Source organism: Pelodiscus sinensis, chromosome 6 (genome assembly GCF_049634645.1).
Source record: "Pelodiscus sinensis isolate JC-2024 chromosome 6, ASM4963464v1, whole genome shotgun sequence".
In the NCBI taxonomy this organism is placed as follows: Eukaryota; Metazoa; Chordata; order Testudines; family Trionychidae; genus Pelodiscus; species Pelodiscus sinensis.
The window spans coordinates 104,509,895-104,526,783 of record NC_134716.1 but is presented as its reverse complement, the minus strand read 5'-3'; the positions used below and the strand labels follow the sequence as shown (position 1 = coordinate 104,526,783).

Below are 16,889 nucleotides of genomic sequence, written 5' to 3'. Positions count from 1 at the left end.
CATTAAAGTGCACTACTAACAGTACTGATTGCCATTATAATTAATGTAGTGCAAATGGGTGTTGTGTAGGTTTCTACTCGCATTTCAGCCCATATGTTTCTGTCATAATCTGCAGTGCCCTCTTCATACAGTACTGATACTCTGCCCCCAAGCACACATTTCCAGTAACACTTTACAGAGCCAGCCCCACAGATGTCAAAGCTGACAATTATATGTAGCCCTCTGTTAATAATTCATGAGACCACAGGTTCCTTAGTATGCTGTTGAATAGGGAAGGGACTGCACTGGCCATTTTTAGTTTAGTGCTTTGTGTTGAGGCCTTAACCATTCCATGGTGAAAATGATGTTTATCAGTGAACAGATGGGATAGGAAGAGGTCATCAGTTGCTGACATATGTTTGAGAGGGCTGTTTATTGGATTATTGGATTTTTCTTTATGAAGCTTGGTAACTGAATTCAGTCTCTCTTGCCTTTCTTGCCACAGTGTATTGCCAGACCTCCCTTTCACTCCTTTGGGTTTATTACTAGCTACCACAGGCACCAGCTTCCTCTGGGGCTGGGGGTGTTCAACCCCCACTTCTGCTTTAGACCTCAACCCCTTCCCTCAGACTCTCACTTCCACACTTCCTCTCCCTTGGCCCGCTCTTCCCGCACCCCAGTCTTTCTCCCAAGCTCCCATCCCTGCCCTGCCTGCCCGCACTCCACCTCTACTCCCTCTGCCACATCCTCACTGCTGCTGCTCCTCCTCCCCTCAGCACCTCCTGCAAGCCATCAAACAGCTTGTCATGGAAGGCGAGAGGTGCTGGGAGTGAGAGGGAGGAGTTGATCAGTGGAGTTGCTGGTAGGTGGGAAGAGTTCAGGGGTAAAAGGGATGTGGCTGCCTGTGGGTCCTAAGCGCCCTCTAATTTTTTTGGTGCCTGTATTTGCTGCTGTTTGCAGTGTGATAAAGTATAAGGGTCCCTATTAGAAACAGGCCCCATTGTGTGAGCTGAGCAAGCACAAAAAGGTTGTTCCTGCCCCAAAGAGCCAAATATCTGGGTAGCTAGTGAGGGTTGGCATAAATTGTAGTGTAACTTGTCTCTGGTTAGTAGTATAATGGTGATGGGTTAGATTCTGCTGGCGTAACTCAAGAACCCCTTGGATTTTAATGAAAAGCTCCTGGGAAGGGTTGCCTAGAAGAGTCTGGCCAGAGCAGCTAAAGGGGAAGCAGTGGAACTTCATTCTCTCTGCACAAGATGGCTCCCATGGAACTCCAGTTTTAACCTCCTTCTGCCCCTGTGGAAACTATGCAGGGAAGAAAGCAGTGACTGTGCTGTTTGGGATGATCTCATGTAGGGCTTCGTCTACACAACACATCTTTTAGAGACATAGCCTGTGTCAATGTCATGGTCATGAGGGTTAGCCAGCAGCCTGGGGACTAAGGGGTTAACTGTGTGCCTTACCTAGCTAAGTGGAGTGGCCAATAGGAATGTAGATAGGCATTTCAAACTGGGACAAAGGAATTTTTGGTTTTTCCCTCCTTTGTTCTGGGCAGATCTCTCCAGTTATTGAGGGGGACAGACACTATGGGTATGTCTAGACTACATGCTTCTGGCGACAGAGACATGTAGATTAGACTACCCGGCATAGGAAAATGAAGCAGCGATTTAAATAATTGCCACTTCATTTAAATTTAAATGGCTGCCACGCTGAGCCAATCAGCTGTTTGTCGACTCAGCACGGTAGTCTGGATGCTCCGTGGTCGACATCAAAGGCATTTGTCGACCTCCCAGGTATGCCTCATTGGCGGGTGGCCGGAGAAAGCCCCACAGCTCCCCACCGGATGCAGCTTTCCTTCCTTGGCCATGTAACTACTAGCTCTAGCTATTGTGTTTGTACACTTAACAGAAATCAGCTATTTTAAGAAGTTGATACATGCTGTACATGGAAAACCCTTTGCCAGAGTACAAGGTGGAAGTAGCTATGAGAAAGTAACAAAACTGATATAAAACAATAATTATAATGTCAGCTGTCTTCCCATAAAACTTCTATTAATTTGAATGCTGTTACTAATCTCGAGGGAAGTAAATTCTTGGTATTCTTGGTATTTGAAATCACAGTTAAAATGTATATGAAACAATACAATTTTAATAGAATGATGAATAGGCAGCAGCGCATCAGCAGTGACTAAAAGGAGGAGGGGAAAAACTCGCCACAAGGTTACGTGGATGGCTGTCCTTCTCACTCTGCCTCAAGTGCTTCACAGTGTCAGGAGCTTGGCCCCCGCCCTGGCTTTGCATTGCTCAGCTCCTGCCCGCGGCCACCTGCTGGGAGCTGCTGCCAGCATAAGTGGCCTTCCGCTCTAAGTTGCTGCCACTAGCCCAACTCGTAGAGCACAGATACCCTTGCCCCTGCACACAGCGCCACCAGCGCCAGCACATTCTCTGCCCCTGCACACAGCATCACCACACACCTTGCTCCTGCACACAGCGCCACTACACACACACTGCCCCTGCCCACAGCACCACCTCCACACCCTCTGCCACTGCCCACAGTGCCACACCCAGTCCTCCCCACAGTAGTGTGTCCCTGTGCACACTACTCACGTGTGTCCTGCCCATATGGCATCAATGAGAGCCTTACTATTGACTTGACTGGAGCCAAGATTTCACCCAGTCTCAGAGATCTTTTCTACTGAAAAATATCTGCAGTCAGGTGCACAAACCACCGAGCCCTGGCCTACACAACAAATTTATGTTGTCATAGCTACATTGCTAAAAGGTGTGCACTTGCCCGAGCGACATAATTGTATTGGCCTAGCCCCCAGAACAGACAATGGTATGTTCACAGGAGGGCTTCTCTTGACAGCATAACTACTGCCTCTCAGGAGATGGAGTAACTAAGCTTCTGGGAGAAGGCGCAGCACCGTAGGAGAAGGGCAGGGATAGGGTCCAGAGTGACCTAGACAAATTGGAGGATTGGGCCAAAAGAAATCTGATGAGGTTCAACAAGAAGAAGTGCAGAGTCCTGCACTTGGAACGGAAGAATCCCAAGCATTGTGACTGGCTGGGGACCAACTAGCTAAGCATCAATTTGGCAGACAAGGACCTGAGGATTACAATGGATGAGAAGCTGGATTTGAGTCAACAGAGTGCCCTTATAGCCAATAAGGCTAACAGCATATTTGGGGTGTATTAGTAGGAGCATTGTGAGTAGATCTAGGGAAGTGATTATTCCCTTTTATTCGGCACTGGTGAGGCCACATCTGGAGTATTGTGTTCAGGCCTGGGCCCCCTATTACAGAAAGGAAGTGGACACATTAGAGAGAGTCCAGCAGAGGGCAACAAAAATAATTAGGGGTCTGGAACACATGATTTATGAGTGGAGAAAGTCTAGGTGGGATATTAGGAAAAACTATTTCTCAAAAACGATGGTGAAGCACTGGAATGGGTTACCTAAGGAGGTGGTGGAATCTCCATCCCTAGAGGTTTTCAAGTTCTGACTTGAGAAAGCCCTGGCTGGGATGATTTGGTTGGGTTTGGTCCTGCTTCTAGCAGGAGATTGGACTCAATGATCTCCTGAGGTCTCGTGTTCTTGTGCAAGTAAATTTACAGTACAGCAACGGAAAACAGGGCTTCTTCTGGAAGAGTTATTCCTCTCCCCACGAGGAATAAGCCCGCTTGCGCAAGAGCTCTTCCACAAGAGGGCAGTGTAGACAGGCAATATGAATTTCTTGCACAAGAAGCCCCTATGATTAAAATGGCCATCAGAGCTTTCTTGCGGAAGAGTGTCCACGCTGCCATGGATGCTCTTGCGCAAAAGCACATCTCTTGTGCAAAAGCACATGGCAGTATGGACATGCTCGCGTGGAAAATTTTTTGCATAAGAACTCTTCCGCAAAACAGTTCTTGCACAAAAAGCCTGCAGTGTAGACGTAGCCATAGTGTAGGCAAGCCTTGTGAGTGAACACTCTGGGACTAAGTACAGTGAAAGCTTTCTTATCTGGTACTCAGGGGAAATGAGGGTTGCCAGTTAATTGAACGTGCCTGATTAACAAAGCATATTGCTCTGCCCCACTTCCTACTGATAGATCTGGCAGGCTGAGGGGAAAGGAGGCAGAGCAGCAGTAAGAAGCCCCACAACAGCTAGCTGTACATGTGGGAGTCAGGCACGTATTCCTGAAGAAACCGTGGTATTGTGGCTGGAGCAATGCCAGTTAACAAAGCTTTCCAATTAACAGAGTGCAGATAACAAAGCTTTCACTGTACCTCACAGCTACCTCATATTATATATTTGCAGATGACATGATAATCAGAAATCTCATAGCTTTATGATTTAAGAAAAAAAGTATAAACTGACAGAGAATCATACTGGAACCTATGATGTCTGGGTGCCATGTGGAACTTTGCCATTCATGCCTTAGTTTTCCCATCAGTAGAATAGGACTTGTACTATTCCCCTCCATCATGTCATGGTGCTGCTGTGAATATTAGTGATAAGTGAGGTGAAAGCCTCAAAATATAGGTGCTCTGTGTATGCAAATCTTATTTAAAATCCACAGCAATTAATTATACTCAGATGAAAAACAGAACAGTAGGATTCCCACCCCAATCCAGCCATGGTTGACAGCTGTTTGTGAGAGGGAAAGAGGAATGATTAGCACTGCAAAGAAAGCAGCTTACACAGCTGGCTGGACGGAGAGACATTTTGCAGGGTAATTATCTTTCTCCACCTGGAAGTGGTTTTCATTCTGTCTCTGAGATGTGTCAGCATGTGTTCAGTCTTTAACCTGTGGCCCCTCATGCTCTGTGCTATGAATAGTATAATCAGGCCATCACATACTACATTAAACACTAAGCTTGAGGAAACACTTATAAATGTACAATAGGGAACAATTCTGCACTATCAGGGAGTGGGACTAATAGATCTTTTCCCATCTCTAACTTCTGTGACTCTGTGATCCAAAGGTTATATTCCAGAATTTATAACACTTCTTGTTAGTGTAACAGTACAGAACAATTAATCAACTCTAGTTGAAATGACTGGCTGATTTGAAGTTTATGTTTTGTTCAATCTCTACAGAAGTTCTTTTGCTGCTGTTCTTTATGCACTAAATGAATATAAAATAAGAAATCAAACTGTAAGTTTGAACTGCACTAATCCCAAGACTGCACTGACATTTTGAAGCTCCTTGTGCAGTAGATTGAATTTTTCTGCCAGATACTCCCCTCCATTTTTTTGTAAAAGGGTTCCTCTTATGAATAACAGCTTTCAAATACCTAAAAGGTTTTTACAAGGAGGGAGGAGAAAAAATATCCTCCTTAACCTCTAATAGGGCAAGAAGCAATGGGCTTAAATTGCAGCAAGGGAAGTTTAGGTTGGACATTAGGAAAAAGTTCCTGTTAGAATGGTTAAACGCTGGAATAAATTGCCTAGGGAGGTTGTGGAATATCCATCAATAGAGATTTTTAACAGCAGGTTAGACCAATATTGTCAGGAATGGCCCTGCAATGAGTGTAGGGGACTGGACTTAATCACCTCTCAAGATCCCTTCTAGTTCTAATATTCTATGATGCTATGAATAGCATGTTTGCCAAACTCTGCTCAGTCACTCCCAGAGAGCACAACTGCTTCCTGCTTGTCAGTTCTGACTATTTCCTACTCACATTCGTATGTTTCTTGTCTGAGTTTCAGAGGGGTAGCCATGTTAGTCTGTAACTGAAAAAATAATTTTAAAAATAGCAAAAAGTCTTGCAGCATCTTAGAGACTAACAAAATATGTGGATGTTATCATGAGCTCTTGTGGTCACATCTGAAGAAGTGGGTTGTGTCCATGAAAGCTCATGATACCATTTACATTTTTGTTAGTCTCTAAGGTGACACAGGTCTATTCACTGGTTTTTAAGTTTTTTCTTGTGAGTGGTCCAACCTGTAGTCTGAGGTAAATCACTTTCAAAATACTCAGTTGGAGCTCCCTCAATATATGCATCTCACCTCTAGGAGTACTTTACTCCTTTAAAACACTGCAGAAACATTAGCAATATGCTCATGCTCACACCTGGTACACGTTGATCTGGGCCTGGTTAATTTATTTTTACAATTTATTCCTGTAGAAAGGAGGAGGATTTAAATAAACAATACAATTTAAAACAAAGAAAAATATCTGAGTTAACTGATACTTCATATGCTTTTGAATATTAAATGCATGTTTCACTGACTGTGAAGTAAATAAAAAAATCCCTCCTTCTATAATAGTTTTTATGTTGTTACCTTAGGGCATCTTTCTATGCTGTAGACATCATATGCCAGCATAGTGGAAATGGTGATTAGAAAGCCTATCTGTTGGTAATATGGATCCCCTGCAGGGCAGACAGAACAGTTAACAGCTACATGCTGGTTAATAAGCTTAGTTGCTGCCGCTTAACACCTTCAGGGTTTGTCATACTGTCCCCCAAACTATGAATGAACAAAGCAGCACTTAAGATAATTAAGGTTAAACAAACCAACATGTTTGTAATGTAAACAATTATGTGACCTGGAGATTCTGAAATACACATTCCTGTAGAAGAACAAAAATCCTAGGGAGGTAGGCAAAACCTAGTCGCCTGGTGAATGGTCAGACTGTTTAAACAATTCTTATTTGGCGAGGGGTGTTTATTTTTTCACAGTTTTTAAAGCATTTTTTTGTCATAATGTAAAATCAATGCTGAAATTAACCACTAGCTTAAAATCTGCTTCATAGTTTTGCATATCGAGAGAGAATCCTGTTTGCTTGGAAAAGCAAATTGCAGTTGTTTGTAACAACAAGCAATCAGCTAGCTAAATCCTCTTGGATTAACTGGTGTGGTATGACATTCCCGCTCTGAGTTTAGGTGAATGCAGCAGTGGAATCTGCGATGAGGCTTCCTGTATTAATAGCGGCACCTGCACTGCAAGCAAAGCTGATTCGTATGTGTGCCTTTGCCCTCTTGGATTTAAAGGTCGGCATTGTGAAGAAGGTGAGAGGCCACCAGATTTGTTTTATTTTTGACTTGCATGTTAGTCCTTGTTCAATCCATTTTCTCAGTAAGGTATGATGTCATGTATTAAATTGTCAGGAAATAGCCCTGATTTGTTTCCTCTTCTGAAAAGCACATGTGTATGGATAAAGGGGGGATAAATGTGTTGTGTGCATGTTGTTTGTTTTTTTATGGGTTAGAGTGCATCTTGCATGGATAAGCAAGTGAGACTCCACACTCCTTTTGACCACTGCATGGGGGTTGGACAAGGGCTGCAATCCTCCAGCACTTCAAAACACAGGGACTACTCTTTCATCACACTTCCTGCTGTGCAAGCCATTCTCAAGGGCTTGGGAGAAAACAGAGCCATATTGCTGATATTTCTCTATGCCTGATCAGTAGAGTTGGCTGTTTAAGGAAGTCTAGTGGCATGTTTTGCCGGTGTGCTTGAGAGCTGCAGAAGGCATGGCAAGGCTTCTAGGGTGCATAATGCATAATGAAGAAAGCTGTCTGAAATTGATTAATAAGCTAGTCAATATCATATCTTAGCACCTCAGGTAACTTTGATTTTTTCTGAACTTCCAGCATTTATCGTGGCCATACCTCAGTTCAATGAGTCTTTGAGGTCATTTGCTACCATACTCTGGCCATTGGAACCACAGAACTACCTTTCCTTCATGGAGTTTGAGATGACATTTCGTCCAGATTCAGAGAACGGGGTCCTCTTGTACAGCTATGACACAGACAGCAAGGACTTCCTGTCTATTAACATGGTGGACAGCTATGTGGAGTTCAGATTTGACTGTGGTTCAGGGACGGCCATTATCAGGTAAATGTTTTGAGTAATAGTTTTTAAAATAATGCCACAAGCAAGATATAGGAAAGGAATAGACATGTTGGAGAGACTATTAGTTTGGGTAATTATGTATTCACTCTTCAGCAAAATTCAGTGATGGCTACTTCTAAGGAAGTCGAAGCCACGTGTCTTACTGTGGAATGCTATCACACCGGAGTAGTGTTCCCTCTCATTTTTATGTCCATGAACGGAACAAATGTTGTTATATGCACCAATATGGAGATGTCATGTGACACATCACCTGCATATTGAGGCACATAAAAAAATTAACTCTGTACATGAATGATCTGTGATGGAGATGGTTGCTGAGGGATTCAGAATATGGGAGGGGACTCAGGGTTGGAGGGGATGAGGGTGTGACTGGGGTTGCAGGCTCTGTGGTGGGGCTGTGGATGAGGAGTTTACAGTGCAGGGGGATCTCAGGGTTGAGGTAGAGGGCTGAGATACAGGGGTGAAGGCTATGACTCGAGAAGAAGGATCTGAAATGAGGGAGGGGGGGTTTGGTATAGGATGTCCTAGGAAAGAGGGCTCCTCTCCCCCCACCAGTCATCTCTCTGCAGCAGCACCAGGCCAAGTGAGAAGCTGTAGTGTCTCTGGTGAGGCTGCATTGGGCTGGGGGAGAGGCGTCTATCTCCCGGCAATTGCAGGTCCATGCTGCCAGAGATGGCAGGGGGAGAACTTTGAGAATCTCTCTCTCTTCTGGACTCGGCAGCTCCCTGCTGGAGCCAGGGGCACCTCTCCTTGGGCTGCTGAGGCCAGAGAAGTGCACTTCATTTCTGTCCCCAGTAGGGGGCTGTCATAGTTGTAGGATTGTGAACAACAAGTCAACTAGTCAACTGTCTGATAAGCAAATGCTGGGTGGAAAGAGGAATGGTGCTTCAAAGTGGCTGCGCCGCATGGATCCTGGGGCCAGACCCCGGGCTTCGTGCAGCGCTGCTACTTTGAAATGCCGCATGCAGCCTATGGCCAACTGGGATTCTCCAGCTGGCCCGGGCTGCATGCAGCGTGTGGAGCCTGAGGTCTGCCGCTTTGAAATGCCGTGCAGCCTGGCGTTCCCAGCTGGCCCCAAGCTGCACACAGCATTTCAAAGTGGCAGCTCTACTCTGCAGTTCTGGGCACCACAATTCAAGAAAGATGTGGAGAAATTGGAGAAGGTCCAGAGAAGTTTGGAAAAGAGAAGACTGAGAGAGGATGTGATAGTGGTTTTCAGGTATCTAAAAGGTTGTCACAGAGACGAGGGAGGAAATTTGTTCTCCTTTGCCTCTGATGATAGAACAAGAAGCAATGGTCTTAAATTGCAGCAAGGGAGGTTTAGGTTGGACATGAGGAAAAACTTCCTAATGGTCAGGTTGGTTAAAAACTGGAATAAATTGTCCAGGGAGGTTATGGAATCTCCATCTCTGGAGATATTTAAGAGCAGGTTAGACGGACAGAGTTGATCGAGATGGTGCTTGGTCCTGCCTTGAGGGCAGGCGACTAGACTTGATGATCTCTCTAGGTTCCTTCCAGTTCTAGTATTCTATGAAATGTAGGGATTGCCACCACCTCCTGTGATACTTAAGTCTTTATAGAGCACTATTCCTCGATAGATCTCAAAGATGAGGTAAGCATTATACACAATTTACCGATGTTGAAATTGGATCAAAAAGTTTATAGGTGGCTTGCGCAAAGTCACACAGGAAGTCAGTAGAAAAGCTGGGGATATGACTCACATCTCCTGGCTACCCTGGCCATTGCACCATGCTGAAATGAGCTAGATGTAAATATTCTCATTATAATTAGGATAGATGAGCTAATTGGGTGCTGCTTGGATGATAAGTGTTTAAATTTCATCCTGTAGGTGACTGAGTTTTGTGCTTGCTTAGGCAACACAGTGAACAAAGAAGCAGAGCACAGGCAGTAAACAATAGGCTACGAAAGGAGGAGACAAAAAATTGAATCGAAGATTAGGTGTAGGCTACCACTCATGTGCCGAAAGTGTCCGTCTGCTATGTACATTGGACAAACATCTCAGACACTTCGCCAAAGGATTAATGCCCACAAAACAGATATCAGACAAGATCACAAAGAGAAAACAGTTTCTTGCCACTTTAACCAGAAAGGACACTCTCTAAATGACTTAGCCACCTGCATTCTGCTACAAAGACCTTTTATATCTGCACTTGAAAGGGAATCCTCTGAACTGTCATTCATGTTAAAATTAGACACTTGCCAACAAGGACTTAACAAGAATTTGAACTTTCTCACCCATTACCAAGACAGTTTCCCCAATTATCACCTGTAATACCATTAACTCACAAACATCCCACTCTCCCTACCTTTAATATCAGCAATTCACAGACACTTACCTTCCTTCCTCCCCCTTCCCACCCCCCCCCCCCCCCCCCCCGCATCTCCCTTCTGTTCTGCAATGTGATTTGTCCTTTTCATATTTGTTCATTTTTTTTAATTGTATCCTTTGGTATATATGGTTGTGACTACTTTCTTCCACTATTTGATCTGAGGAAGTGGGTCTGGCCCACGAAAGCTCATCATCTAATAAACCATCTTGTTAGTCTTTAAAGTGCTACATTGTCCTGCATTTTGCTTCAACTACCCCAGGCTACCACTCTGTCATCCTATTGTGTACTAGGCTCCACTGTCCCCATCAGACTGCACATGGGCATAGATAGTAATATTAATGGATCTTGAAGTAGAATTCAAAACCTAGAAAATGGGGGAGGGAGGGGAGTTTATCCTTCATACGTAGACAAGGAGTCACAATATAACTAGAAAAAGAATGTTAAAAATTGACTCACCCAAAAGGGTTCACAAACTTGTACTACTTTTACAAATCCAAAAATTGACCAAGCAGTTCTGAAAATCTCAAACTCTTCAAGGTTCAGCCATGGCTAATGATAATTACAGCTTACAAAAACAGGAAGGTTGACGTTATGATGACTAGTGCTGAGAAGGACAGAGGGAATACATATATTGCATTTTATTAAGTAGAAACCATCTGGTTTCTTTATTACATATTGATTTATCCAAGGCATTAAACCCTATTACACATTGATTTATCCAAGGTGATTAAACCCTAATTGTCACTAAACAAGAAAAGGACAAAGAATGAATGACATTGGTTGGCAATGTTTTTTTTACTGATTTGGGTGTCAGAAGAACATTGGCAGAATTCAGTATAAAAGGCTTTGAGATATGATTTGGATTTGAACTGCTTTAACCTAAACTAATAAAAATGGCATTTCAAAGTAAAGGAAAGGTCTATAGATCTTCATTTATTGTAACATCTGTGGGGACTGTTTTTCTGTCCCAGATTAGTGCTGGGTTAATAAAGATTATCTGAATCAGTTTTAAAATGTTTCCTGTGAGACTGGTGGTCACTGGGCATAACAATTGGGGATTATGGTTCTTATTCAGAATCTCATTACATAATTAGGATCATATTTTGGTTATGCCCCCTAATGTACAATATGCAGTGAATTAAAAAAAAAAGGATTTCACTGTAATGGCCTGCATCAAAAGAGCTTATTCAAATTGAATGGAATTAGCAAACACAGAATGTTTCTGTTTCATAGGCTGCATCTAGACTGCAGGCTTCTTTCTGAAGAAGCTTTTCTAGAAGATATCTTCCGGAAAAACTTTTTTCAAAAAAGAGCATCTACACAGCAAAAGCGCAACGAAAAAGCCATCTGCTTTTTCGAAAGATAGCATCCACATTGATTGGACGCTATCTCACATTTCAGTTGTGAGTACTGTGGACAGAGTGGCCAGCAGGGCATCTGTGCTTTTTCCTGGAGGCCTCTTCTTTCAAAAAAACACTCTCTTTTGTGTCCACATATGACTTTTTCCAAAAAGCTTTTTCAGAAAAAGGTTTCCTTGTAGAAAGAGGTTTACAGCTGTTAGAAAAACCGCTTAGTTTTTTCAACTTTCTGTCGAAAGAACTCAATAGCAGTGTGGACGTAAGTGTAGTTTTTCTGGGAAAACAGTGCAGTGTAGACATCCCCAAAGCCTTTGTCTCTTTATGGGTAACTTCTGCCATAGGTAAACTTTTGTAACTCCCAGCTTCTGTCACGGGGAATTGGGGAGGTATATCTGAGACTTTTTCTTCATATATTTATATCCAAGTAACTACAGACATTATATAGAAAGTTTAGCTTTCTGATAATAAAGTGCCCTGGCTGCTTAAAGTGCCTTTACAAATAAAACTAAAGTGCCAGTGGTGGGTTTAGAGTTTAGTGGGGCCATTTGCTCAGGTTCTTTTTTGTCGTCCCCCACACCCAGGACTCGGCCAAGAAAAAGAACATTCATTGTTCCTGTCCCTCCCATTTTTCATTCTTTTTTCTTCCTCCTACATTACAAGTAGTAAATGAAAATAAATTGAGGTACCTTGATTATGTTTGTAGTCTAACTTTTTTTTCCACAGACCGATTGAAAATTGCAGAGGGTCTCAGTGGACCACTTAATAATGTTTTCAAATATTGTTTGTACCGTTAGCTAACTATTGTAAAGTGTTTTGGTTAAGAGCACTTTATTAAAAAAAATACCCCAACCCTTTCCTCAGTCCACCTGAATGGAGCTCTCAGAGCACAGTTTGAGAACTTCTGGTCTATATGAAAGCTTGAATTTGCATTAAGCCATCATGAAAATATGTAAAAATAAAATGTGTAGATGACGCATTAAAGAAAAAATAAAAGTTAACTTCCTCTGTAGAAACTTATTCAATTGAAATAAAATATTCAGCTTTTTTTTCTACGCTTTTTCTTTACAAAATCATCAATTAAATCATCATAATATTTTGTAGAGAGACACTTTCAATTGTCAATATTGCTGAACTTGTCAAATGTTCCTCCCTGCTCTCTTGCTCCCACCGCAGCCCTCTATGTAGAGGGACTGCCCTCTCCCGCCCCAAGTCGCTGCTCCCTGTATAGGGGCAGGGAGGACTGCCGAACCCAGTGCTGGACTGCATAGCCTGGGGGCCCCATGTCATTTGGGGGATCCCGTGTCAGGGCATGGTATGTTTAATTGTAAATCCACCCCTGTAAAGTGCTTTTAGTTTAATATGGGAACACTGGCATATATTCCTTCACTGCTCATGTTAATAGTGCCTCCTGTTATGCCTCATATATACTGAGCTGTTGTGCAGTCATATTTCTTCCCTTTAATTTTATTTTATTTAGTGCTATTAGGTAAAGTTACTCAGTAATTTATTTCTGTTAAAGGATGGGTTCTGGACGTTAACTTTAAAAGACCAGTTGGTGAAGATAAATGTTTGAAAATATCGAAAGGATGCAAGTGTAGACTTCTTATGGGTTTTTATGTTATTGGCTTTTATATTAAACAGAAGTGAAGAGCCTGTCATTCTGGGACAGTGGCATGAACTAAGAGTGTCTCGCACTGCAAAGAATGGTATTTTACAGGTTGATAAACAAAAGCCAGTGGAAGGAATGGCAGAGGTAAGGTGCATAAAATGCATATTCTTACATATAAAGCAGTTTTTCATAAAATGACCCAACTTCTCATTTAAACATTAGTAAAAATGCGATATTCAGATAAGCCACATTCCAAAGCCTTTTCCTTTATTTACTGAAGCACATAAATGGGGCAAACCTCCTCTTTAGTTGGGAAGGAGAGGAGCCCAGGAGACAACTGGGAGCACCTCACTTCCTCCTCCTTATGTGTGCTACAAACTAAATTTCTTGTTTCATACATGAGGTTCACTTCTTCCTGATCTTCAATTTATCAGTTGTAGTTGTACCTACTGCAAAATACCAGCACGTGCATTTTTCAACCATTAGCACCTCTCAGCACAAATGTTAGAATTTATACCCAGAAAATCTTTTTCTCCAAATAAAATAATTCTTTCCCATAACTGATTTATCTGAAGAGTTCCCTCTATGGTATTTCAGCTTATCTAATTAATGGGGTACAAATATCTGTAACTTATTTGTCCTTTAATGGTATTTTAGTTTATTTATTTAATTAATTAATTAGTTTATTTAATTAATGTTTCTAACTATGTCATTAATATAGGAAACACCTTTTTACATAATTGGGTAAAAAACATCTTTCAGTGTTTATTGAATACAAGCAAACTTTGTAGCTGAACATTATGCTTGGGTTGTAGAGAGAGACTGGCTTTGAAGCTGTCAACAAAGAATTCCTGCAGAACTGAAATTATATAATTGTGTCCTTACTTCTGGAATCCTTCCAGTTAATACCAAAAAGTTAACCTGAAATCTGGTGTAGTTTGAGTGACAGCTTCTCCTTCCAGTACCCAGCTGAGACACATGACACATCTGCCATTTACCTCTTTCCTTTAGTATGGGTAGGGCCATCCCCATGGGGGCACAGGGCCAGAGGCAATTATTTCCCAGTGCCCCAAGCAGGGGGCCTTCACTTCCCCCCGCTGTTGTGAAGCAGAGTGCAGTGGGCTGAGAAAGTGGGCACACTGGAACTGGCTGCCAGATAACTCCAGTTCCCACCACTGTGGTGAGGGAGCAGCCCCTGCTGCTGCCTCATGCCAGCCCACCCCAGCCTACCTTGCCCTGCAGCTAATATGGGGGACCATCCACAGATGGTTGAGGTGGCCACCACAGGGCATCTCAAAGTGCGGGGTATGGGGCAGCCATCCAGAACCATCATTTAGTACAGGTCCACATTGTCCCTTCCACGTTACCATGAAGGTGCAAGGATATATTGCGTGCATCTAGATGAAATGTGTCACCAAAGGCACTCACCCTTCTAAAAATATAAAGCAAGCTAGCCTGAAGATGGTAGCATGGTTGCAGCCTGATCTAACAAAAATGGATTCTGATTTCTGACAGGGAGCTTTCACACAGATTAAGTGCAACACTGACATATTTATTGGTGGAGTCCCTAATTATGATAACCTGAAGAAGAACTCTGGCATACTGAAGCCCTTCAGTGGAAGTATTCAAAAGGTACTTAATTTTGAAATTAACTCTGTGCATTCGCTTTATGTCTTCTGCATCCCTGACACTTGGACACCTAGGATATGTCTAGACTACATAGCTCCGTCGATGGAGCCATGTAAACTAGTTTACCCGGCATAGGCAAAGAAGCGGGGATTTAAATAATCCCCGCTTCATTAAAATAAACATGGCCGCCGTGCTGTGCCGACGATCGGCTGATCTGGCACAGCGCGGTAGTCTAGACGCGGATGGGTCAGCTGGGGAAGCCTTTGCTGACTGATCCCTTATGCCTCATGAAACGAGGCTTACAGGATTGTTCAGCACAGGCTTCCCCAGTGGACTGATCCGCGTCTAAACTACCGCAGTGCCAGATCAGCTGATCGTCGGCACAGCGTGGCGGACATGTTTATTTTAATGAAGCGGGAATTATTTAAATCCCCGCTTCTTTGCCTCTTCCAGGTAAACTAGTTTACATGGCTCCATCGATGGAGTAGTCTAGACGTACCCCTAAGGTGAAATCCTGGCCCTACTGAAGTTAATGGCAAAACTTCTGACAAGCCACGTTTTCATTCCTTGACCTCAGCAAATCTTCACAAGGTGCTTGACTTCTCCTTGCTTAAACATATGTTTCATAATCAGGACCATCATGTTCTTCCTAATACTATTGACATATTATTAGTAAGCGTTGTTGCTATTTTTTTTATTTATCTTCTGTACTGTACTAACCAGTGAACCACAGACATGCTGGGCCACAGTCAGAGGTGATATGCGAAGTTAATCTTCAAGTTAGACCTCTTAAGACCCATAGATGCCTATATGTTATTAAGAGAGCAGAAGGAGAGTCTAAATGCTCAGTGATGGACAAAGCATAGACAAATGAACTGTCAATGTAACTTACATGCTAGTAAGGCAGAAGGCAAAGTAGGATGAAGACTAATGTAACTTTGTATATTGTAATTTATACACTCTTACAACCTCCTGTTAGTTGCTTTTCTTGTTACCCTCCTGTCTTGCGTCATTGTGGTGTGTGAGCTACACCTACCTACTCAACCAGTTAATGAGCAAAATTCGGAAGGGATGTTTCATGTAATCATCTGTAAGCAAACTAAATTGGTATAAAATGCAATGGGGGGCCAGAAGAAAATATAAATTACCTCAGTACAGGCTTCCTCTAGAGCTCTTTAGAATAACTTAGCTACACTTCTGAACTTATCCCTGAATCCTGAGCACAGGATGTGAGTATCTCCATAAGGTTAAATAACAACGTAATGTTGCTTATAGTAAATGGATTAAAAACTGATTAATTGATCATAAATGGGGAATTGTCATACAATGGGGGTGTTTTTAGAGCCACAACTGTTCAATTTCTTTATTGACATGGAAGAAGATACAAAATTATTGCTGGCAAAATTTGCAGTTGACACAAAAATTGATGCAAAGGTAAATAATGATGCTGACATGTCATGATAGAGTCCTATCTTGATTGCTTGATAAGGTGAGCTTGTTAGAACCAGGTGCATTTTGCATTTTTTGGCTGCATTTTTATATAGCCAAATACAAGGCCATGCATCTAGCAGCAGAAAATGTGGGTCACTCTTACAAGCTGGGGGTTACATCTTGGAATACAGTGACACTGAAACAGATGTAATGATAATGGGAAATAATTGACTGAGCACATGGGCAGGGGATATTTTAGGCTAGGGAAGGCTGTGCTTCTCCAGACTACCTAGTGTGGTCTTGCCCACACTCCATCTCTTGGTCCCTTCTTGCAGTTCCTTTCTGGTTCCTGCTCCCCTATAGCCCAGGATGGCTAGGCATGCCATCAGGGGCTCAGAGTGGTGGCACTGATGTTTGGGGTAGGTTGGGGCCACACTGGGCCCACCTGGAGTTCCAGAGCTGAGGTATGGACTTGATCACCATCTACAGATACCTAAGTGGGGATGAGATTGCTGACAATAGATGCTCTTAAATGAAGGAGAAAATGCATAATAAGGTTCAATGTGTGGAAGTGGAAGATAGACAAATGCAGACAAAAATAAGATGAACATTTTTAAGAGTGATGATAATTAACCAATGGAACAGCTCACTCCACCACTTGCAGTCAAGATTGGATATCTTTCAAAA

The 16,889-nt window shown here is 42.7% G+C and overlaps 1 protein-coding gene across 1 annotated transcript in view; it reads left to right on the top strand.

Annotated features, from left to right (window-relative positions):
• EGFLAM (EGF like, fibronectin type III and laminin G domains) overlaps positions 1–16,889 on the top strand; it is a 127,897-nt gene that overhangs the window by 90,799 nt on the left and 20,209 nt on the right. Inside the window, exons 14-17 of the mRNA XM_006139475.3 lie at positions 6,852–6,977; positions 7,563–7,806; positions 13,175–13,286; positions 14,658–14,774. Coding sequence (XP_006139537.2) covers positions 6,852–6,977; positions 7,563–7,806; positions 13,175–13,286; positions 14,658–14,774 — 599 coding nt within the window. The remainder of the gene's footprint in view (positions 1–6,851; positions 6,978–7,562; positions 7,807–13,174; positions 13,287–14,657; positions 14,775–16,889) is intronic.